The sequence below is a fragment of the Chiloscyllium plagiosum genome, chromosome 7 (assembly GCF_004010195.1).
Source record: "Chiloscyllium plagiosum isolate BGI_BamShark_2017 chromosome 7, ASM401019v2, whole genome shotgun sequence".
Classification (NCBI taxonomy): domain Eukaryota; kingdom Metazoa; phylum Chordata; class Chondrichthyes; order Orectolobiformes; family Hemiscylliidae; genus Chiloscyllium; species Chiloscyllium plagiosum.
Genome location: NC_057716.1, coordinates 99,071,921 through 99,097,621, shown reverse-complemented (window position 1 = coordinate 99,097,621; position 25,701 = coordinate 99,071,921). Strand labels below are relative to the sequence as shown.

Below are 25,701 nucleotides of genomic sequence, written 5' to 3'. Positions count from 1 at the left end.
CCTGGCATTCCTGGTTTGCTGAGTTAGCCAGGCATGACCTTTGTGACTTTGAGAGAAAATGGCCCCTAAACACATGCAGGGCAGATGGTGAAGGTATTGAGAAATTGTCGGGTGTGGGGGCTGGGAGTTGTTTGGGGTGGGAGGAGTGGTGGTGCAGAAAAATGTCTGGGGAAATGGTAAGGATGGGTGGTGTGACATGACAATCTGTCATCTTAAAACTTTCCCAAGTGGTTACCAATGAAATATTCCCCATCCAGTCATGGTTTGGAGATGTCGGTGTTGGACTGGGGTATACAAAGTTAAAAATCACACAACAGGTTATAGTCCAACAGGTTTAATTGGAAGCACACTAGCTTTCGGAGCGACGCTCTATCATCCTACCACCTGATGGAAGGAGCGATGCTCCGAAAGCTAGTGTGTTTCCAGTTAAACTTGTTGGACTATAACCTAGTGTTGTGTGATTTTTAACTTCCCCATCCAGGCATTTCCAACAGAGGGCGACCTTTGGTATCAATGCAGGGTTGAACGATCTGCTCTGTGCACACAGTTAGATTTGAGTTGAGTCAAAGCCTTCATCGTGTTTCTTCATCGCCTGTCGCTGTTTATCTAGATGTCCTGAAAGCCTCGTTGCTGCAGATTAAGTGAAATTCGTTGGCAGAAACACTTGCAGTCAGTTCCCGAGGAATCCACTTTATGCCTCCCTTGCCCCTCGCCCCTAGCCCCTAGCCCCTCGCCCCTAGCCCCTAGCCCCTAGCCCCTAGCCCCGCGGTACTTCCTGTCCACAAACTTGAGGTTGATAGGCTTCCCTGGACCCAGCAGGCCTTGGATTTTGGCAGAAACTGTTCTGGTGTTGGGAGCCAAGTGGACCTCAAATGCTTGCAGGAGTTGGAGAGAGTGGAGGTTAATATGGTCACTACAAAGGGGAAACAAAGTAAATGGCAGCCCTCCCAACCCACAACAACAACAGCTTGCATTTGCGCAGCACCTTCAGGAAGTAACGCATCAAAGAATGACATGGGGGTGTAAAGTTATGAAGGGGGGAGGGGTGGGAAACACTAGGATTGGTGACCAAAACGTGGTCAAAGAGGTACGTTCTGAGTGACTTAAAAGGAAAAGGGACAGGTCAGTTCAGAGGAGAGGCAGGGCAGTCGAGGGAGAGAAAGGTTGGTTTGGGGGGGTCAGTTCTCCTCCTCTCCATCTTAAATGGGAGACCCCTTTTGTTTTCAAATGTGTTCTCCAAATCTAGTCAGTTCAGGGGAGGGATGGGCTAGGGGTCTAGGTGGAAAGCACAGGCTCCAATGGAGAAGCAATGGAATTGGAGAATGGAGGCAAGAACTGGAGGAGCGCTCAGACCTTGCAAGGTAATAGGAGTTGTAGTGTCATAGAGGTCTACAGCATGGAAACAGGCCCTTCGGCCCAACTTGCCCATGCCATCCAGTTTTCACAATTTAAACTGGTCACTCGGGACTGGGAAAGCCTAAAGAGACAGGCCATGTTGGGTTGGGGGCATATACGAATCATCTATGAGATGACCTATTCCCTCAATGTATAAAACTGAAATAGTGTATAAATGATTGAGAATTTAATTAATTCAACCTAATAACATGTAATGTATGGACATTAATATAAAACACAAAGTGCTGTGAACCTTTAATTTTTCTTCAGTAATTTAAGGAGATCAGCATTTTGTAAAATCCTGTAACTATTTTATGTTAAAATGTTTCTAATTCTGAATCTTTCATTATTGTGTACCTAGTTTTCAGTTTAGTGATGGCCTGGAATTGTTATTGCTTATGAATGTTTGTTTTATGTGTCTCAACAGTGAAATTCAGAATCCGCTGCTAATTTCTGAAAACTCATTACCTATCAATGTAGAAACCACATCCTCACGTGAAAACAGCACATTCGCTCCTGGCTTTGGGAGCTAAGGGTTCCCCCAATATCAGAACCCCTTTCATGCCCACCTGAGGAACGGCAAGGCCTGCCTGTATAAGTACTAGGTGTATCTCCAACTCCGCGATCCTCCGCCCCACACAGCTCCGCACCCCGTAACCGAACGGGATTGTTCCGAAGTTATCCACGCGATTCGTGTCAGTCTTCCGCAGCCAGCGGTGAGGCTGAAGCTCTCTGGGCTTTTCAAAAACCTCGTTGTTGTGAGATGTACTGTAGTGGCAGAGGGCAAGCAGAGTCTGGACAGGAAAGCAGAGAAGCAAAATGAGATAACACAGAAGCAATTATTAGGCTGGCTTCCCCACAGGGCACGGGGTTCAGTGACAATCCTTCTGTGAAATCCTTGCAGGATGGACTATAAAACATATACCATAAGGAGATTCAGCGACAAACTCCATGCAGTTTATTCTAGCATCTATATATATTTTAAAAATAGTTACAGTAGGGTGCTACTCCATTCTTTCCTGCAGAATGACAATGTTCAAACTGCTCAACAAATCGTAGACATCTTTTGTTTTCCATTTCTTTACAAATCTGATTTGACCACTGGCTTGTAATGCTTCAGAGATTACCTTCCTCCTTACTTCAGAGTTTCAGAATTTGAGGAAGGAGTCTGACCTGTTCCTGTCAATGGCCTCAGATTGAGGCATGGGGCAGCATGGTGGCCCAGTGGTTGGCGCCACTACCTCACAGCGCTAGAGACTCAGATTCAATTCCAGCCTCAGGTGACTGTCTGTGCTGAGTTCACACATTCTCCCTCTGTCTGTGTGAATTTCCTCCAACAGTCCAACAATGTGCAGGTTAGGTGGATTGGCCATGCTAATTTTTTTTTGTTTTTAATTCATTCATGGGATGAGGATGTCACTGGTTTGACCAGCATTTATTGCCCATCCCTAATTGCCCAGAGGGCAGTTAAGAGTCAACCACATGGCTGAGAGGCTGGAGTCACATGTAGGCCAGACCAGATAAGGATGGCAGTTTCCTTCCCTGAAGGACATTAGTGAACCAGATGCGTTTTTCCAGCAATTGACAATGGATTCATGGTCATCATTAGATTCTTCATTCCAGATTTTTTTGATGAATTCAAATTCCACCATCTGCCATGGTAGGATTCGAACCCGTGTCCCCAGAACATTATCCATGTCTCTGGATTAACTGTCCAGCAATAATACCACTAGACCCATTGCCTCCACATATACTAAATTTCCCATACCGTCCAGGGATGTGTAGACTAGGTGGGTCAGCCATGGAAGATGCAGGGTTGCAGGGACAGAGTAACAGGGATGGGTCCAGGTGGGATGGTATTTGGAGAGTCAGCGTGGACTTGATGGGCTGAATAGTCTGCTGCCACACTGGAGGGATTCTATGAAATCCTTTCTTGACTAAGGATGGCTTTCTCCTTTCATTAGATATGTCTGCCTGATTCTGACTCGGAGTTAATAGGGAAGGTCAATGTTTTGGGCCGAAACAATTTGTCCCTGACTCTGACTCGGGTTGGAATTGGTTTCAGAAACAACTTGTGTTGGTTTGAAGGGTTACACTCCACTGACAGGCCAATTATCCAATTCATCAGACCCCCCTGACACTTCCAAACTCACTTCTTCATGAACTTCTTTAGTTAAATCATGACAGGCATGTAAAAAAAATCTAACCTTTTCATGACCAAACATTTTGAATAAATACATGCAAGGTCCACACAAAAGGACACAGAAAATCCTAATGTCCTGGTGCACAAATCAGAAACAGTAACCATGCAGATACAGCAAATGATTAAAAAGGCTATTGGAATGTGATAGATTTATCGGAAGAGGAATGAAACATAAAAGTAAGGATGTTATACAGGGTGTCTTTTGAATTCTATGTGCAGAGTTGGTCTAATGTTTCAGGAAGGATGGAAATGCATTGGAGGTGTTTCAGGGGAGGTTTACTACATTGAGACCCGCAATGGGAGGATCGTCTTGAGAGGAAAGAGTGGGTTTGTTTGTACTGGAGTGGAAGAGTGTGGTGCTGTAAAAGCACAGCAAGTCAGACAACAGCTGTGGATCTGGAGAATCGATTGTTTCAGGCATAAGCCCTTCATCAGGAATCGGGCCGATGCCCGAAATGTCGATTCTCCTGCTCCTCAGATGCTGCCTGACCGGCTGTGCTTTTCCAGCATCACACTCTTCGATTCTTATCGCCAGCACCTGCAGTCCTCACTTTCTCCTTGTTTCTACTGGAGTTTAGAAGAGGTGTGACTTATTAAGAGATGAAGATCTAAAAAGGCCTTGATGAGGTGGCCCTGGGAAGGGTGGCTTCTCTTGTAGGTGAGTCCAGAACTGGACGGCATGGTTTTACAGTGAGGGGGGCACCCTTTCAGGACAGAGACGAGGGGACTTCTTCTCTCTCAGAGGGCTGTGTGACTTAGGAACTCTCTGCCTCAAAGGAGATGGGGCCTTGGGGTTCACTGAATTTTTCTAAAGCGGAGGTGGATACATTTTCCTCAGGGAAGATGATCAAAAGTGATCGTGATTTGGGCCGGGATGGGAATCTGTAATTCAAAGCACAAACAGATCCACCATGATCTTATTGAACAGTGGAGCACGCTTGGAGGGGCTGAATGGCCTACCACTGCTCTTAATTAGAGTCATAGAGATGTACAGCCTTCGGTCCAACCCGTCCATGCCGACCAGATATCCCAACCCAATCTAGTCCCACCTGCCAGCACCCCGCCCACATCCCTCTAAACCCTTCCTATTCATATACCCATCCAAATGCCTCTTCAATGTTGCAATTGTACCAGCCTCCACCACATCCTCTGGCAGCTCATTCCATACATGTACCACCCTGTGCATGAAAAAGTTGCCCCTTAGGTCTCTTTTATACCTTTCCCCTCTCACCCTAAACCTATTCATATGTTTGTTTACAAATTAATGGTTGGCATTTATCAGATCTAACTTCTGTCATCCTGACAACACAGTGAATGGACTCTCGATGTTTGGTAAATCATCGAGTGGATGGCATTATAATCCCGCATGACACTACCATTTACCTTTGGTCCGAACACAATGAGAGTTGGCCAATTACTCTTTTAACTTTGGCTTCAAGGTTCTCTGTCTCCAGCCTTTACAGCTCTTACTTTGTTTGCTCCCTTAGTTCTGTAGCAGATTCACAAACTAACAGGATTTCCTTGCATCAAGTGGCCATCAGCTCCAGGGACCTCAGTTCGATCCCACCCTTGGGAGGTTGCACGTTCTCCCAGTGTCTGTGTGGGTTTCCTCTGAGTGCTCCAGTTTCCTTCCACAGTCCAACAATGTGTAGGTTAGGTGGATTGGCTGTCAGAAATGTGGGGATAGGGTGGATGCTTTTCAGAGAGTTGATGTGGGCTGAATGGCCTGCTTCCACACTGTACAAATTCCATGTTCCCTATGACCAAGGGTCACAGTCTAAGGATATGGGACAGGCCATTTAGGACTAAGGAATCCTCTGCCACTGTAAGTGGCTGAGGCCAAAACATTGAATGTTTTCAAGAAGGAGTTAGATATAGTTCTTTGGGAGCTAAAGGGATCAAAGGGTATGGGGAAGAAAGCTAGAACAGGGGAATGAGCTGGAAGATCAGCTAATGTTGAATGGTGGACCGGGCTGAATGGCCTTCTCCTGCTACTATCTTCTAAGAACTCCAAAATTGGCTGCCTTTCATGCGTAATGAGCAGCAAATCACTTGACTGGGCACAGACAGGGATGGAGCAGATCAGGAATGGAATCATTTATATCAGAATCTTGGTTCTGACTCAACCTAGCTCCCTCAATAGAGGATGATCGCTGATACCAATAGTAACAGGCGTGGTGGCAGATTTTACCCTCCCCTTAAATCAACTGCTGAATTGTTATAGAGACCCAAGTGGTTCAGTCGTGGACTTCACAGAATGGAATGTGCCAATCCCATCCAGACCATTCTATGTCTGAGTTGAGAGTGTGTTGCTGGAAAAGCACAGCAGGTTAGGCAGCACTGAGGAGCAGAAAAATAGACGTTTTGGGCCGGAAACGTCAGGAAATGATGCTTTCCCAATAACACACTCCCAACTCTGATATCCAGCATCTGGAGACCTCATTGTCTCCATTCTACATGTGACTCTAGCCCACACTAGCTCTCTGCAATAAGGGTTCCCAAACAATGGCGTTGGTGAGTGAGAGGTGGTGAGAGCAGTAACTAGGGTCACAATCCCTGTAGTTGCACTGGCAACTGTGGAGCAAGACTGACATTTGACCGCCGTAGAATCCACAGAGAGGTCCCATGCGTTTTCTTGTAGTCGTTGCATGTGGGTGTGACCCAGTGTGATCGTGGACAGGGCCAGAGCTGACAAATCGCTGGTTTCCCAATATCTTTTATTTTCTGCGTGCCTGTACCCTTGCAGGTGGGCGTCTGGATAGCTTTGAGAGAAGAATCTTCTCCTCATCTCTCCTTTCTGTTTTTTTTTGCCAATGATTTTGAATATCTGTGACCACTCGCTACCGAGCCACTCACTAATTCTTACCTGTCCCTAAAACCATCTCATCAACGTAAATCTTTGTTCGGTCCACTGAACTGTTTTGTGCTCCCCAAGGATCATAGTAATTTCTGTACCAAAAACAAAAAAATTCTGAGAATACTCAGAGGATTGCAATATTGACTGAGCTATTGAGATGGTGACATAACTTGTGGAGTGGACCTGATGGGCTGAATGGCCTTACTTCCACTCCTATGTCTTATGGCCTGTCTTATGTCTTATAATGGTGATGTCTCTGGATTAGTAGATGCCCAGGTTAATGCACTGGGGATATGGAATTCAAATCCCGCTGTAGCACTTGGAAATGTATTGCAGTACCTTCAGTGTCTCTGGGTCAAAATCTTGGAACTCCTTCTCAAAATCATTGACTGTCTAACTGTAGCACAGTGGTTCAAGAAGTCATCTCACCACCAGCTCCTCCTGGACAATTAGGGATGGACAAACATGGTGGCCCAGCCAATGATTCCCAAATCACATGAATTTAAAAACAAAATGATCAGTGGAGGGAGATCAAATGACTATGTAGCCTCCTCTTGCTATGTCTACATGTTATTTGGGATTAAACATAACTGCTTGTTGAATGTGCCAGCACAGATAGGATGGACTGAGTGGCCTCATGTTATTCATAGAATCCTTACAGTATGGAAACAGGTCATATGACCCAACAAGTCCACACCGACCCTCTGAAGAGTATTCCACCTAGATCCATTCCCCTATTACTCTACACTTAATCCTAACTAATGCACCTAAGCAACACATCCCTGAACACTATTGGCAATTTAGCATGGTCAATTCACCTGACCTGCACATCTTTGGATTGTGGGAGGAAACCAGACATTCTGGAGAAAACCCACACAGACACAAGGAGAATGTGTGAATTTAACACAGTCACCCGAGGCTGGAATCGAACCCAAGGTCCCTAGCGCTGGGAGGTGGCAGTGCTAACCACTGAGCCACTGCGCCACCTCAAAATAAGATTCTCTCACTATGATTTAATAAGAGCGGAGACTTTTACGCACATTATTTTTAACAGAGATTAAATTTAGGAAGTTATTAATTTCCACAGTACAAGCAGTAATTCAAAGAATAAATGGTTGGCTCACCCCACTTGGAATAAAGTATCCACCGACAATCATGTCCTCCTGGGTGATCCGACCATTTCCGGGAAGGACAGGGGACAGTCTGTGGTGGGAAGCACACAGGAGTTTTTTCAGTTGACAGAGCCTCCTTCCATTCCCCACCCCCACCCCCACTCCTACTCCCACCCCCACCCCCATGTTATTCAACATCGACCAGTTCCCCGGGACAGGCTGTGACACACTTGGCTGGTTTCCATTGGTGCTGTCCTTTCCCAATTTATACACTTCATGTTTCAACAGCGAGCCCCACCCAGTGAGCTCATCCAGCAAGGGGATTCACAGAACTGATTGGATCGTTTGTCAGCTTTCCCAGAAGAGCAAATGGCTCACGGGTCACTTGAGAGATTCCAAGTACAACTAAATAATGTGGGAATTTACCTCATATCTGGTCACCCTGCTGTACAAAATATAGTATTAAATTGGAGAGGATGCAGAAAATATTTACCAGGATGTTGCCAGGACTGGAGGGATTGAGGTGTAAGGACAGGCTGGATAGGCTGGGACATTTTTCATAGGAAGTTGAGGGGTGACCTTATGGAGGTTTATAAATTCATGAGGGGCATGGATAAGGTGAATAACAAAGGTCTTTTCCCTCGGGTCGGGGAGTTCAAAACTAGGGGGCATAGGTTTAAGGTGAGAGGAGAAAGATTTTAAAGGGATCTGAGGGACAACATTTTCACATAGAGGGTGGTTTGCAGATAGAATGAACTTCCAGAGGATGTGGTGGATGCGGGTACAGTTACAATGTTTAAAAGACATTTGGAAAGGTATGTGAATAAGAAATGTTTGGAGGGATATGGGCTAAATGCAGGCAGGTGGGAATAGTTTAGTTTGGGATTATGGTCAACAGGGATGAGTTGGATCGAAGGGTCTGTTTCCGTGCTGTATGACTTTATGATACTAATAGCACTGAGGGAAGCAAAGCAATGGGGCAGATCTCTTTTGGATTTTCCTCCCCCCTCCAGGGCTAACTTTTGAAACATTCCTAATACTAAGGAAAATGTGACCTTGCCAAAGTCTTTCTGGACTATAGAGCTGCTCTGTTATTTGAGAAAGACTGGTGGCTTAACCCAAAGGTCACCACTTCCAAGGTGAAGGGCGAGCTTCATGTAACCTTAGGTGGCAGTGGGAATTGAACTCACGCTGCTCACGTCACTCCGCAGGCTGACCAGCTGTCCTGCCAACTGAGCTAATCAACACCCTGCAACTGCCTCCCACTGCCAGGGGAACAGGCAAGAGGGCTCTTGTGGCCCAGTGGTAGTGTTCCTCCCTCACAGCCTGGAGGTATTGGTTCAAATCCCACCTGCTCTAAAGGTATGCCATAACATATCGGAACAGATTTATGAAGGATATCTGGAACAGATGAGAAAGTCAGTTTGGAAAGGGTTAAATGAATGACTATGTAGCGAACATGCCCAGTTTTTCATGTGTCTTTCCAGGTGATTGAAGTGTTTGCCTGCATCTTTCGCATAATGTTGCACAAAGTACCTTCACTCACAATGAAGTATTTTTTGTCAAGCATAGTCTCCCTCCTGGCTGTGTCTAACAGTAGGCAGAATAATCACTTTATCTGCTATTTGTGGTGTAATTTGGGGCAAATGCTTGACACACTTACGGGGAAACTTTCCTGCCCTTCTGCAAAGATAGCCAATGGGATCTTTGCAAACCCTCCCCTAATCTTGTTGTGTCTCAATTTAATCTCCCTCAGCAGCATGTCTTTCATTACTGCATCATAGTCATGGAATGGAAGAGGTCTGCAGCACAGATAAAGGCCCTTCAGCCCATCAGCCCATCAGGTCTGTGCCAGTCAAAATCAAGTACTTAACTATTTTAATCCCATTTCCCATCTCTTGGCCTGCAGCCTTGCCATTGCAAGTGCACATCTCAATACTTCCTAAATGTTAAGAGGATTTCTACTCCTAACCACCCTTACAGTTAACGAGTTCCAGCTTCCTAATACCCTCTGGGTGAAAACTATTTTCTTTACATCCCCTCTATACCTTCTGCCCCTTAACTTCAATCTACGCCCTGCCCTCCTGGTCACTGATCCATCCAGTAAGGGAAGAAGTTCCTTCCCGCCTGCCCCATCTATGTCCCTCTCCATCATGTCCCCTCTCAATCTCCTCTGCACCATGGAAATCAAACCCCAGGCTGTCAAATCTCTCTTCATTACGAGGGGACGTGGCATTGCAACCCACTCACATTCTGCCACAAGCAAGACAAGCCATGCAAAAACCAACTGGGAAAAGGAAATCAAGATAAACACTTCACCTCAATGTTTCCTTGAGGGGCCCTCAGACCAGAGGTAATTTGACAGATCCTGAGCCGTGGGGGTCACATCGGGTCCAAGGTTCTGAACAATCCCTTCATACACAAGCCTCTGAATAGCAGGGTACCTGGCCAGTAGGTATGTGCGCCAAGATAATGTGAAGGAAGTCTGAATTTAAACCACAACAGAACCAGTTAGCCTAAAGGCAGCAGGCCCTTCCGACCCCTTCCGACCCCTTCCCTGTCCATCCTGAAAAGCCATTGGAAAATTAGTGGGCAAAGAAATCCGCAATTGTCGGAAAGCTGAAATTAAAAACAAAAGAAAAATGCTAAAAACACTCAGTGGTTCTGAGGGAAGGTCTCAGAACAGTGAATTCAGTTTTTCTTTCATGTGAATTTATTGGACACTGACTCTTTTATTGGAGACTTGGATAAATTTACTGCCCCCACACTCCCCCAAACTATCTCACCATCTCTAGCACATTGGAAATTAGAGTCATAGAGTTGTATAGCACAGAAGGTAAAAACAAGGGATGCAGATGCTGGAAACCAGATTCTGGATTAGTGGTGCTGGAAAAGCACAGCAGTTCAGGCAGCATCCGAGGAGCAATGAGGAAACTGTTGAAGTTCACATTGATGCCCTGGGGTTGAAGTGTTCCAAGACGGAAGATGAGGTGTTCTTCCTCCAGGCGTCGGGTGGTGAAGGAGGCCCAGGACCTGCATGTCCTTGGCAGAGTGGGAGGGGGAGTTGAAATGTTGGGCCACAGGGCAGTGGGGTTGATTGATGCGGTTGTCCCAGGGATGTTCCCTAAAGCGCTCTGCTAGGAGGCGTCCAGTCTCCCCAATGTAGAGGAGTCCCTTTGGTCCAACTCATCCAGGCTGACCAGATATCCTAAAATAATCCAGTCCCATTTGCCAGCACTTGGCCTATATCCCTCTAAACCGCTCCTGTTCATTTACCCATCCAGATGCCTTTTAAATGCTGTAATTGTACCAGCCTCCACCACTTCCTCTAACAGCTCATTGTATACATGCACTTACCTCTGCGTGAAAAAGTTTCCACTTAAGTCCCTTAAATTTTTCCCCCCTCATCTTAAACCTATGCCCTCCAGTTTTGGAATCCACTAACAAGGGGAAAAGACCTTGGTTGTTCACCCTATCCATGCCCCTTATAATTTTATAATGCTCTATGAGGTCACCCCTCAGCCTCTAACGCTCCAGGGAAAATAGCCCCAGCCTATTCAGCCTCTCCCGATAGCTCAAACCCTCCAACCCTGGCAATATTCTTGTAAATCTTTTTGAAACCGTTTCAGGTTTCACTACATCCTTCCTATAGCAGGGAGATGTGGATTCTGTAGTGACCTTTCCCCAGTTAGACGTCCTGTTGCATCACCAAATGTATTTAAAGAGGAGGTAGATACATTTTTGAGGGCGAGGAGGAGCAGTCCAAGTGGAGGAGGTGATGCTTGGTCCAGATCAGCCATGACCTTACTGAATATGGGACCGAAATATCCTACTCCCAGCTCTTTTGTTCTTCCGTGTTTAGACTCATTTGCACAAGGTTTGGCTGCCTTACCAGATGGGAGAAAGTGAGGACTGCTGATGCTGGAGTTCAGAATCGGGAGTATGGCGCTGGAAAAGCACAGCAGGTCAGGCAGCATCCGAGGGGCTGGAGAATCGACATTTTGGGCATAAGCCCTTCATCAAGAATGAGGCCTGATTCCTGCTCTTCGGATGCTGCCTGAGCTGCTGTGCTTTTCCAGCATGACATTCTGGACGACTGCCTTACTAGATGGACCATTAACTTTCCTGAGCAGCAATTGAGCAACATCATGCTGGAGTAAGACTTTGACTTTTCTTCATCTATATCTACTTGCACACTTTATCTCCCTTCCACATGGTAGGAGTTAAGGTTTATATGTAATTCCATTTGCAGGGATTACTGATACACTGTAGTGTATCTTACACTACAGAGCCCTTCCCACAACACACAGCAGCTACTTAAGACAGGACTTGGATCAATTGGCATCTTTTTAACCCATGTAGTTTAACATTTACCTGACAATCCTCAAGGGGACCTCACCAATAGGAATGTGGTTTGACAGGGCAGATGTGAAAAGGATGTCTCCACTCTGGGGAGAATCTAGAACTAGAGCTAACTCCTTAAAACTAAGTTGAGACAGAACTGAAGATAAATTTTCTCCCCCCAGGGGGTCTGTGGGACTCTCTTTCTCAAAAGGCAACAGAAGTAGGAGTCTTTGAATATTTTTAAGATGGAGAACAGATTATTCTTAGACAAAGGGGTGAGCATTTGTCAGAGTTAAGTGGGAATGTGGAGTGATCTGACCAGTCATGATCATATTGAATGGCAGAACAAGCTCCTAATTTGTATGTTACAAATTGATTCTGAGTGTGAGAAGTTATATTTGGCTGAATCGTATTATTTCTGAATTGTTAATTCAGGGACTCAGGTAGTGTTCTGGAGATCTGAGTTTGAATCCTACCTCGGCAGATGGTGATGTTTGAAATTGATAAACTTTCATAAATACAAGTGACAATAAATTACTATTCTGAATTGCAATAAAAATCTGGAATAAAGAGACTAATGATGACCTTTGTCGATTATCAAGAAAAACTCACCTGGTTCACTAATGTCCTTTAGGGAAGGAAACTGCCATCCTTACCTGGTCTGGCCTACATGTGATTCCAGACCCAGACCAATGTGTTTGCCTCTTAATTGCCCCCTGGGCAATTAGTGATGGGCAATAAATGCTGACCTAACCAGTGATGCCCACTGGAATAAGTCCACAGAGGCTGGTTTCCCCCCAACCTTTAATTAGACATGCATAGTACTTGACACTGGTTTGGCTTCCTCAGGGTCAGCTCTCAGAGGGAACAGAACCTCTGACACTCCTGTTTACAGAACAACCTCAGTTATCCGAACATCAATTATCCAAATCTTGGGTTACCCGAACAAGATCTCAAGGTCCCTTAAAGACGTTACATCAAAGAGGAGTTGAAAATGTGTTGCTGGAAAAGCACAGCAGGTCAGGCAGCATCTAAGGAACAGGAGAATCGACGTTTCGGGCATAAGCCCTTCTTCAGGAATCATTCCTGAAGAAGGGCTTATGCCCGAAACGTCGATTCTCCTGTTCCCTGGATGCTGCCTGACCTGCTGCGCTTTTCCAGCAACACATTTTCAGCTCTGATCTCCAGCATCTGCAGACCTCACTTTCTCCTCAAAGAGGAGTTGCCAACATTGGTGCGATGTTCACGTCCTTTGGTTACAATGATTAAAGTGAATTTGGATTACTTGTAACCGAAGAACATGTGAAAACGCTGTCAAAAACAAAGAAACACAAGCTCCTCAAGCAGCAGTGACTGGATATTTTTTACATAAGGGTTAGTTACACAGCCCTCTGCAAAAGTAAGTGCTTTATTCCCATCACTTTACGGGGCCAGTCATGAAAAAAATGGCAAGGAAAGTAAACACATGCACGAGGCAATGCTTCTGTCCTTCTATCATGACACTGAGTTCAGCAGAAACTGACAAATGCTCTTGTGATTGTTGTAGAAGCTGTTCCAGACCTTGTTTAATGCTGGGATTTCCTTACTTATGTGATGGTGAGGGTTTAGTCCTTCTCAGTTTACCAAGTCTTTCTCAGTTACTCCATCAAGGACATGCAGGTCCTTGGACTCCTCCATCGCCAGACCATAGCAACACGTCGGCTGGAGGAAGAGCGCCTCATCTTCCGCCTAGGAACCCTCCAACCACAAGAGATGAACTCAGATTTCTCCAGTTTCCTCATTTCCCCTCCCCCCCATCTTGTCTCAGTTCCAACCCTTGAACCCAGCACCACCTTCCTAACCTGCAATCTTCTTCCTGACCTCTCTGCCCTCACCCCCACCCCCACCCCCACTCCGGTCTATCACCCTCACCCTATCACCCTCACCTTATTACCCTCACCGTAACCTCCTTCCACCTATCACATTTCCAACGCCCCTCCCCCAAGTCCCTCCTCCCTACCTTTTATTTTAGCCTGCTTGGCACACTTTCCTCATTCCTGAAGAAGGGCTCAAGCCCGAAACGTCAATTCTCCTGCTCCTTGGATGCTGCCTGACCTGCTGCGCTTTTCCAGCAACACATTTTCAGCTCTGATTTCCAGCATCTGCAGTCCTCACTTTCTCCTTCTCAGTTTAACCAGACTTGTGCGATTTGCTCCTTGCAGCCTGGAATGGTGCTCTAGTATTATTTCCTGTTACTAAAATACCGAGATACTTCTGAACATTTAAAAATCTGCAATTTTCAGAATGCAAAGTTTAAATAGCAAACTCATCAAAATGATTGAAACAAACTGTCTGATAGAGCACAGCGTTAGATCCTCAAATCTCCTCCAAAAATATGTAGAGTGCTTAAGGAATATTTGAGGATTTGGCCTCCACCTCAATAAATTTTATTTGTACAAAAAGTGATTTTATTTGTAAAATACCATGAATCTTTAAGCAATATCCAGTGTTTGTACACACCTTATTAATTGAATGAAATAAAAACTGTGCAACCATGCTTTTTTATGTTTTATGTTCAATTTGGCTTTCTTTGTTTACGATCAGATCTGTTATCCGAACCATCAGTTATCCGAACCATCAGTTATCCGAACAATCAGTTATCTGAACAAAATACTCCTTGCCCGTCTCATTCGGATAATCAAGTTTGTTCTGTGTATCTGTCAGCCAGGACTCCCTGATAGGATCAGATTAACAGCCCCCATCAGGGAACTCATATTGAACTCCACCTGGTTACCCACAATCCCTACACCCACATCTTATGAATGAATAAAAAGGATATTTGCTTACCAATTAATTATCCCTAATAAGATTTACTCTTGTACAATCTTCAATATGGAGTCCTGTACTCAGGGCTTGAGCTGAGAAGCAGTTTGTCAAGGAATGACCTTGATTTGTGAATCCTACTCGCATTTCCAGATTTCATAGTTTCTTGGTAATAGAAGCAGGAAGAGGCCATTTGGCCCATCTAGGCTGCTCCGCCATTCATTAAGGTCGTGGCTGATCTATCCATCGTCCCAGCTCCTCCTAATCATCCCGATCACCTTTACACGCAAAAGCTCATCCAACCATGTCTTGAATATATTTAATGAAGCTGCTTCTACTGCTTCCTCGGCAATTCCAGATTCACTGCTTTTCAGGAAAAGCAGTTCCTCCTCATCTTTGTGCTGTATCTGTTCTCCCTAATCTTGAGGCCATGTCCCCTCATCCTAGTCTCAGCCCCAGCATAAACAACTTGCCTGCCTCTGCCTTGTCTATCCCTTTTAATAATTTTATATATTTCTGTGAGATACTCTCTCATTCTTATAAATTCTAGTGATTACAGTCCCAGGTGGCTCAATCTCACCTCATCGAGTAACCCCCTCACCTCTGGAATTTGGAGAGACAGGGAGGGGGAGTCACACCTCTGGTTTCTCTCAGACAGTCCCTGACCACAGAGAGAGGTGATGGTGGCTGTGGTATTAGATTTACTGTATCGACGCCTGTCAGCAGCACCTCTGATGTGTTTGCGTAAATCTCCTCCAGGGTCACCTCCTGCTTGACCAACATATAGGTCAATAATTCCCCCTGGACAGACTGCTCCTGCTCCAACTGCTGCTTGATCTGAACCAGCTTTCGTGCGTCTCACCTGATCATTCATGGGTGGGGTGGGAGAAAGAAAGTTGAGGAAGTGAGTGATGGGAATACGGGTAGTAAAATAAATGAACTGCGATCAACTTTCAGTCAACATTGGCAGGTCCTTCCAAGGCTCAAAACGCGTTTTTCCAACTTGTCGGAGAAATTTGCCCAATAGGTTAGAGATCACAAAACACAGCTCTAAGTGAAATTGACAGTTTATTGCAAGCGATATCGCTGGAAGAGAAATTGACCAGGCTGACACAGAACTGACGGTCTGTACAGGTAGATCAGGTTTCTCCTCTCAGAGCTGAGGATGAGACCAGTTTTATAGTAATGCTGCACAATGACACTGAATAAGAAATGGGAAACTACAACGTTTCTGGAAATGGAGTAATTTAGTTGCAAGGATGCTAATTGGAAAACAAATATTGGATGAATGTCCTGTTCCTTCACACAATGCAACATCCTGACAGTTCATGGTTCCATTGATCTTCACAGGTAGGTGTTAACGTCTCCTCTGAAGTGGTGAGGTGCTTCCATTGTCCTGTTCCTGGAGCATGTCCTTGCTAGTGACTGTCTGTCCTGCTCTTTGTGTGGCTTGGGTATTGCTGGGTTGTGAAACTGCCCTTGGGGCTTTGAAATATCTGTGGTGCTCTGTCATGTCCAGGAGAGCTTAAAATGTATTGCCTTGCCTGCGTGCTGTATGATTTAGCTTGTGAGCTGATCGGGAATTCTGGGTGTTCTGGTACAGGTTGGCCAATTTTGCTTTTGTGGGCCTATCATGGGTTAGCAAATCTTTTCCCACACTACAGGGAGTCCGAGCAATATCGCTGAGATATTTTTAATCAACGTGTTCAGAGATGTTATTACACACCACAGGAGAAGGCGGGAATCAAACCCAAACCTCCTAACTCTGAGGTAGGGACACTACCACTGTACCACAAGGTTCCAGAGTTGATTGGGCGTAGGTGACACTCACTTAAAAGTTGAGGGTTATATACAGCTCAGTGAAGATTCTTGTGGTACAGTGATAGCGTTCCTGCCTCAGAGCTAGGAGACCTGAGGTCAAGCCCCACCTACTCCAGAGGTACATAATAACGTCCCTGAGCAAAGAGAAATGAATTGCAGTCTTGTAGTTCAGGCTCTCTATCCAGTTGTTGTTTTTCTGGTGTATGTAAGTCGTGTGTGTGTTGGTTGTTGGCCCTGTTCAGGTTCTGAACAATCTTTTGTTGTTGTTTTGTTTCCACCTTAACGCCCCCCCACCCCCACCCCCACCCTCGGTCCTGATCTTTGGGTGTCTGGTGTGGAGGGGACTGTGGGCAGGTTCAGCAGACCTCTTTGTAAACCTGTTGCTGGGCATGGCTGAGATGACCATCAAAGTCAAAATGTTCAGTCTTAAACGTGACCAAACATTTCACCGTTTGAATAAAGATAACTCTTTCATGGCTGCCATTACATTGAGGAAGATTGTCGCCATATTGACTGCAGCAGTTTTGTGCACTGGCTCATTGTAACCTGCATATGACATCCAACAATGGGAATAAATGCCTTGCTAGCCACACTCATACTCTAAAAGGAAGCTTAAAAAACATAAATATATTTAGTCATGGGATGTGGGCATTGGTGGCTGGGCCACAGCATTTACTTCCTGTCCCTAATCTCCCTAGAGATGTGCTGCTGAGCCACCATCTTGAATTGCTGAAACAGAATCACATCATAGAATCCCAACAGTATGAAATCAGGCCATTCTGCCCATCGAATCCACACCAATCCTCGAAAGAGCAGCCCACCCGCACACAATCTCTTACCCTGTCCCTGTAACCCTGCATTTCCCAAGGCTAATCAACCTAACCTGTATGTCCATGGACACAATGGGCAATTTAGCAAGGCTTACATTGTATTTTCCTTCCTTCCTTCCTTCCTTCCTTCCTTCCTTCCTTCCTTTCTGCCAGCTGCATATTTACCTTAAGAGAATCTTGAACTAAGACTCCTAGTTCCTTTTGTGCTTCAGATTTTTGAAGCACACACCCTAGGACAAGTGAAACAAAGACATGCACGAGAATTCTTAGAGGCATGGCATTCTAACCAGAACTCCATCAATAAACACATCGATTTAAATCCCTATCTACCTCCCCTTGAAACAAAGAACCAGAAATGACATCACCCACCTTAAGAAACCAAGACCTATAAATGGAGAGGTGGGACATACCACCAGGACTTCACCAGAGACTCTCACTGATGATGTTACCTAGCACGGTGACGAAACATCTGAAAACAAACCTTTCAACTCAGCGTGCTAATTTACATATTTATATATGATCTTATGATAACAGGAAGGTCATTGATGAAGCAGGTAAAGATGGTTGGGCCAAGGACACTACCCTCATGACCTCCTGTGGCGATGCCCTGGAGCTGAGATAGTTGACCTTCAAAAATAATAAGCACCTCTTTTGTGCCGGGTATGACGCTAACCAGCAAATTATTTTCCATTGACTCAAGTTTTGCTTGGGCTCCTTGATGTCACATTCAATTAATTGGGACCTCGATGTCAAGGGTGGACACTCTATTTTCAGTTCTTTTGTTGACATTTGGACCAAAGTTATAATGACATCAGGTACAACACAAACAGAGTAGCAGTAAGCAGGTTATTACTGAACAAGTGCTGCTTGATAGCTCTGTCGACAATCTCTTCCATCATTTTGTGGCATTGAAGGATAAACAGATTGGCTGGGTTGGGTTTGTCCTAGCTTTTTGTACCTAGGACATATGGAGGCAATGTTTCACATTCTCGGGTAGACAGCAGTGTTGTGACTGTACTGGAGGAGCTTGGCTAGGGATGTCTGGTGCACAAGTCTTCAGTATTATCGTTAGAATATTGTAAGAGCCACATTTTGCCTTTATAGTATGGTAAAGGCTGTTGTCTTTTTTTTATTTTGCTTTGTTTCAATTGTGAACTGAATTAGAAAAAGGACTGCTTCACAACACAGGACTGAGGAAGTGCTGCAATTTTAACAAGAAAGTTACTGAATCTCATTGCAAGTTGTGTTTACACAGCTATGTAAGAAATGGAGTAAGGTATCAGAGGAGACTGCCCAGAAATGGGGTGTGTCCACAAAGTGAGTTTGGCTAGCAACAGGTTGCTGATTGGTTTGTGGAATTATGATCAGTTGTGGATGCCAAAGCCTTATGACAGCTCTGATTGGCTCCTGAGATGTGAAGGAACTTCTTCACTCTAATGGGCTGTGAATCTTTCTGATTCTCCAGCCCAGAGAGCTGTAACTATTTCCTCATCAATGACACTGGAGGCAATGTTTGATAAAATATTTGTACACTTAAAGAACAATGCAGTGAGATGGCTTTGGATCTCTGGAGGGGCAGGTACTTGACGCTCTCTCTTTCCCCCAATGGAAATAGCTGAAACCAAAGAAAACCAATTATTTCTTCCCATCAGGTTGCTGTAAGGTATTGCTACTAACTGATAATCAGAGACTTTATAACTTGTGAACCAGATGCTCTGTGCCTCCTGTGAAGAAGTAATGAAACCTGAAGGAAAAGATCAGGAAACCGAAGGACTTGGGAAACAAAAAGGATCAAATTCAAGGTCCTGGTGCCATTGAACTTCTTCCTCAGCACTTCTTTCCCCTCCACCCGTAACACCAATGCTTTTTTAAAAAAATCTGCCAGTGTATCTCTGGAAATCTTAGGACTAAATGGATCAAAGGGTATGAGGAGAAAGTGAGATGTCGGTGTTAAATGGGCTGATCAGCCATGATCAAATTGAATCATGGAGCAACTTAGTGGGCTGAATGGCCTACTGCTGCTATTTTCTATGGTCCTATGTTTCAGAAAGGGGTTAGAGTTTTAACAGGTAGAGTCATATGTGAACAGCTCATAGTTGGAATCTATTTATTTGGAATAAACAATTCTTGTTAAGTACAGTAACCTGGTCTGTGTGTCCTGTTAACCAGGGTCAATCTGACAGATAAATCTTTGCAATGTTAATAATATTGTTAACTTTTGGGATGGCTCTGGGATAGTGAGTCTTGATTTCCAGTGAGGTACTCCAGGGAAGAATGACAGCGTCCACTACAGAACAAGGAATTGGCCATTAAGGACTGAGATGTGAAGGAACTCCCTCACTGAGATGGGCTGTGAATCTTTGACATTCTGTGGTCCAGAGAACTGAAAACGCTCACCCATCAACAATACTGAGGGCTAAGTTTGATAAAATATTGGTATGCTAGAAGTGTAAAAGTAGAGCTGAGATAGCTCAGTAGGTCAGACCTTCCTAATTGGCAGAAAGAACTGAATGGCAATTCCAGCTCCTATTCCTAACATGAACACTGAAGATTCTAAGACATAGGAGCAAAAGTAGACCATGGCCAATCGGATAATCCTCAGCTCCACTTTCCTGCCTTTTTCCCTCTAACCCTTGATTCCTTTACTGATTAAAGTCTGTCTATCTCTGCCTTGAAGTTGCCCAAAACTGGTCCCAAAGTCTCCTCCTTCCAGGGTGTGGCAGAACCAGTCCTCAATATTAAGACATAAGAGTGGAAGTAAGGCCATTTGGCCCATCATGGCTGATGGGCATTTCAACACCACTTACCCGCACTCTCCCCGTATCCCCTAATTCCTTTCGAGATTAAGTATTTATCAGTCTCTGCCTTGAAGACCTTTAATGTCCCGGCCTCCACTGTGCTCCATGGCAGTGAATTCCACAGGCCCACCATGCTCTGGCTGAAGAAATGTCTCCTCATTTTTGTTCTAAATTGGCCTCCTCTACTTCTAAGGCAGTGCCCCTGGGTCCTAGTATCCCTGCCTGACGGAAACAACTTCCCAGCGTCCACCCTTTCTAAGCCATGCATTATTTTGTAAGTTTCTATTAACTCTCCCCTCAACCTTCTAAACTCTTATTGACCTTCATACCCAAAGGAACCTTCAAGGCCACAATGCATGCAGGCGCTATTCCCAAGTGACTGCGGCCTTTCATCCCCCAACCTTGGAATGAGTTCTGCCAGTCCTGGGATGGGCTCTTCCGATTCAGTAAGCACTCGTGATGACACTGAGCCGTTCCATGCTTTACCGCCCTGTTCCTTTGGACGCCCTGGAGCTGCTTACTGAATCGGAAAAGCTCATCCCAGGACCGGCAGGACTCATTCCAATTGCTTCTGTATAGAGCCACTCCATAGATTCCTGGACTGGAGTATCTGTTGTAGATGTTTTAATTTATTTCTTTATTTTGTGGGCTGTGGGCATCGCTGGCTGGACCAGCAATTATTACCCTTGAGAAGGTGGTGGTGAGCTGCCTTCTTGCACCACTGCAGTCCACTTGTCGAAGGTTGACCTACAATGCGAGGTAATTCCTGGATATTCACTCAGCCTCCACCTTAAAGTCTACACCTCAGCTATTACTAGAAGGTCAAGATAGAATATTGTCTTGTTTCGTTAATTGGATCCTATGAGATCTCAATTTTGACTCCTGGGTAAGTGTGGCCTTGATTTGACTATGCCAAAAGCTTTTAAGAAAAAGTTAGGGTCAGTCCAGAATTAGCTACTGGAATTCGAATTGACCCTAAGGTGTGGGAATAATTGACAGCTCTGTCAAGTAGTTAGCACAGTCACAATGAACTAAATGGCCAGCTCTTGCACCGTAACCTAGAATGAATTCACTTGCTACATGTGAATAAAAGTATGGTTGCAGGTATTTTCTCTGTCTCTCATTGACAATCTTCACCACAATCTAATCCAGAAACTATAATCAGTTTAATTCTTACCTGTTTCCTAATGCTATTTGGGATGGGTTAAACTAGAATGATGGGAGGATGGGAACCTGAGCAGGAAGACAGAAACAAGGAGAGAAACAACAGGCAGAAGCCAGAGAAAACAGGAGCAAGAAATAAATGGTGCCATAGTGTAGAATAAAGCTAAAATCACTAACAAGGTGATAAAGACAAGTGTAAAGGATCTGTGACTTAATGTGTGGTGCATTCGCAATAAAGTAGATTAATTAGTGATGTATATAGGTAGAAATGGTTACGATATAACGGTGATTGCAGAGACATGGCTGCAGGGTGACCAAGGATGGGAACTGAACTTTTCGGAAAGACAGATAAAAAGAGAAGAGGAGGTGGGGGTATCAATGTTAGTAAAGGATTAAACAATGCAATTGAGAGGAAAGATATTGGCTTGGAAAATCATTAAATGGAATCTCTGTAGGTGGGGATGAAACATGCCAAGGCACAGAAAATGTTGTTGGGGGGTTGCCTTTGGTTCCCAAATAGTAGTGGAGACATAAGGGAAGGCATTAAATGAGAAATCTGAGAATGCAAAAGGGGACATCTGTAATCATGGGTGACTCTACATGTAGATTGGAAAAAAACAAACTAGCAATAATAGTCGAAGAAAATTTCCTGAAGTGTGTACATGTTGTTTTGCTTTAGACTCATCTGCTGAGGAATGAAGCAGAGAACAGGGCAGCTAGACAAGGTATTATACAAGAAGACAGGATTAATTAACAATCTTGTCCCTTAGGGAACACAATGACCATAATATGATAGAATTCTAGGGAAGCTGTTGAATCTCAAACTAGGGTCCTGCACCTAAATAAAGAGAACGATCAGGTATGAATTGGCAAGGAAGGAATAGGGAAACTTACTAAATGACAATGGCTCAGATTTCAGAGATATGTGCATGAGTTATATCAAAAATATTAATCTGAACTGGCACAAAAATAAATGAGAAAAGGTTGTTCAAGCATTGCTTACAAAATAAATTAAGGATAGCATTAGATCCAAGGAGGAGTCATACAAAATTTTCCAGAAAAAGCAACAAACTTGAGGATTGGGTCATTTTGGTATTTAGCAAAAAGTCTGATCAAGCAGAGTATGTTAGTAAAATTATAAGGGATATAGAAACTAATCATAAAAGCTTCCATAAATATGTGAAGAGAAAATGATTACTAAATACAAAGGTAGGTCCCTTACAGTCAGAAGCCAGTGAAAGTACAATGGGGAACAAAGAAACGGTGAATAATTGAACATACATCTTGGTCCTGTCATCACAAAAGAGGACACAGATAACCTCTAAGAAATGTTAGTGAACTAAAAGGAGTTGAATTGAAGGAAATCAATGTTAGTATGAAAATGGAGATGGGGCAATTAAACGCTGATAAATCCACAGGGACTAATAATCTACATCCCAAAAAATATAACCAGGTGATTTAGAGTCTTCTCAGTATAGAGGACTGATTCTGTGCTGGCTGGTGCCACAGTCAGTGTGGATATATATATATATTAGAAAATCTACATCCCAAAGTATTAAAGAAAGTAGACTTGGAATTATTTGATACATTGGGTAGTCATTGTCCAAATATGATAGACTCTGGAGCAATTCCTACAGGTTGGAGGGTGGCAAGTGCAATCTCGCTATCTAAGATGTGAAGGAAACAACATCAGACCAGTTAACCTAACATCAGTCATGGGGAATATAGTAGAATCTATCAAAAAGATGTGATAGCAAAATATTTGGAAAGTTCGAATGGGATTGGACAAAGCCAGCTTAGGCTCATGAAAAAGAAATCGTGCTTAATAAATCTACTGGAGATATTTGAGGATGTAACTGGTATAGCAAATAAGGGAGAAATAGTGGATATGGCATATTTAGATATTTAGAAAGCTTTTGATAAGTTAAAATACATAAGATGGGGGGTAATATACTGATATGGACTGAGAATAATTTGATTGACAGGAAATAGAGAGTGGGAATAAATGGTTCTTTTTCCCACTGGCAGGCAGTAACTGGTGGAATACCATAAAGGTTGGTGCTTGGGACCCAGCCATTCAGATATTTATATCAATGACTTGGATGAGAGAACCAAACTCAATATTTCCAACACAATATTGTAAGCTGTAAATGGGATGCAAGGAGGCTACAAGGTGAGTTAGACCAGTTGAATAAATGTTCAAACACATGTACAATGTGGCTAGATGTGGAGTTATACACTTCGATGTGCAAGACACTGTGCCTCGGTACACGTGACAATAAATTCAATTCAATTCATTTAGAAGGCAATGTTATTTAAATGGAGGTGTTCTGGGAAGTTTGAATGTACAAAGGCATCTGAGTGTGAGAATCAGAGAATCCCTACAGTGTGAAAACAGGCACTTTGGCCCAACAAGTCCACACCAACCATTCGAAAAGTAAGCCACCCAGACCACATTCCCCTACATTTACCTCAGACTAATGCACCTAACCGACACATCCCTGAACACTGTCCAATTTAGCATGGCCAATTCACCTGACCTGCACATCTTTGGATTGTGGGAGGAAACCAGAGCATCCAGAGGAAACCCACTCAGACACAGGGAGAATGTGCAAACTCCGCACAGACAAGTCACACAAGGCTGGAATCAAACCCGGGTCTCTGGCGCTGTGAGGCTACAGTACTAACCACTGAGCTACCACGTTCTTTATACACCAGTCAATGAAAGCAAACAGGCAGGAACAGCGAGCAATAAGGAAGACAAATGACATATTGACCCTCGTTGTGAGAGGATTTGAGTTCAGAAATCGGGACATCGTAATGCAATTATAAACAGCCTTGGTGAGCTCACACCTGGAGTACGGTGTGCTGATTTGGTTTCCCTTCCTAATAAAGATAACGTGGGCGAGCTGGTGTTGGACTGGGGTGGACAAACTTAAAAATCACACAACACCAGGTTATAGTCCAGCAGGTTTATTTGGAAGCACTAACTTTCGGAACACCGATCCGTCATCAGGTAGCTTCCTCAAGAAGAAAGCTAGTGCTTCCAATGAAACCTGTTGGACTATAACCTGGTGTTATGTGACTTTAAACTTTTTCCTAATAAAGGTTACACTTACTGTAGAGAGGGGGTGCAGTGGAGGTTCTCTAGAACGATACCAGGGATAGCAGGACTGACCCATGAGGAGAGATTGGTTCAACTGGTCCCATATTCATTAGAGTTTAAGAGGATGAGAGAGGATCTGAATGAAATGTGTAAAATTCTAACAGGGCTGGACATACTAAGTTAGGAAGGATATTTCCCCTGGTTAGAACCAGGGGACATAGTCTCAGAATATGCAGTAGAACTGTTCTTCACCCAGAAGGTACTGAACCTGTGGAATTGTTGACCACAAAAGGGTATAGAGATCAAGTCACTGAATATATTCAAGAAGCAGATAGATACTTTTTTATATTATAAAGTCATCGATGGATATGAGGAGAAAGGAGGAATACAGTATTGAGACAGAGGATCGGACATGATCAGACTGAATGGCAAACCAGGATTGAGGGGCTGATACTCCTGCTCTTCGTCTCTACATTTCTGTTCTGAAGCAGAACCATATCAGATGTGAAACATTAACTCCGTTCCTCCCTCTAAACAGATGTAGCCAGACCTGCTGAGTTTCTCCAGCATGTTTTTGTTCTCGTTCTAGACTAACTGGGCAACACTTTCCAAAGCTGAAAATGTGTTGCTGGAAAAGCGCAGCAGGTCAGGCAGCATACAAGGAGCAGGAGAATCGACGTTTCGGACAGGAGCCCTTCAGGAATGAAGGGCTTTCCAAAGGCCAAAGCAATAGAGTCTTAATTTCCATTGCGAACTTGTAGAACAAGTTGTTGACATCGGTTATAGTCTCCGAGGTACCTTCCTGAGCCTTCATGTACTTTATCCTTTTGATCAAGTCTGCAATGACATTGGTTACACCTTCTGAAAACATGGCTACATCCTTGGGCTTCATGATGCGCTGTTTCAGCACATTCCTCATCCTGAACCACTGCTCTCCTTCTCTAAAACAACAACCAGCATGTAACAGCAGAGAATTAGCACCAGAATTGGAATTGTTGGGTGGTTTGTTTCTGAGTGGTGCTGATGTGATGGACCACAGTGCCTGTGTTTGTGCTGCCAATCTCCATGACTCTATGAGGTCTCAAATACTCGTCCCTTTCCGATACCAACAACAGCATCTCACCCCATCTCTGAACAGCCAGAAGGCGTAGGAGTAGAAATTAGCCATTCAGCCCATCATGTTTATTCAGCCATTCAATGAAATCATAGCTGATCTGATAACACCCAGCTCCGCTTTCCTGTTTTTCTCCTTGATTCCCTTACTGATTA

At 44.2% G+C, this 25,701-nt stretch overlaps 1 protein-coding gene across 1 annotated transcript; it reads right to left on the bottom strand.

Annotated features, from left to right (window-relative positions):
- Positions 1 to 486: 486 nt before the first annotated feature.
- LOC122551942 (cytochrome P450 27C1-like) lies at positions 487 to 25,366 on the bottom strand. Its single transcript, XM_043694511.1, is given in 8 exon segments — positions 487 to 894; positions 1,992 to 2,189; positions 7,580 to 7,658; positions 9,887 to 9,926; positions 9,929 to 10,052; positions 15,419 to 15,559; positions 17,530 to 17,594; positions 25,126 to 25,366. Coding segments are annotated over 8 exon segments (1,017 nt in total). The 5' UTR covers positions 25,352 to 25,366; the 3' UTR covers positions 487 to 750.
- Positions 25,367 to 25,701: the final 335 nt, after the last annotated feature.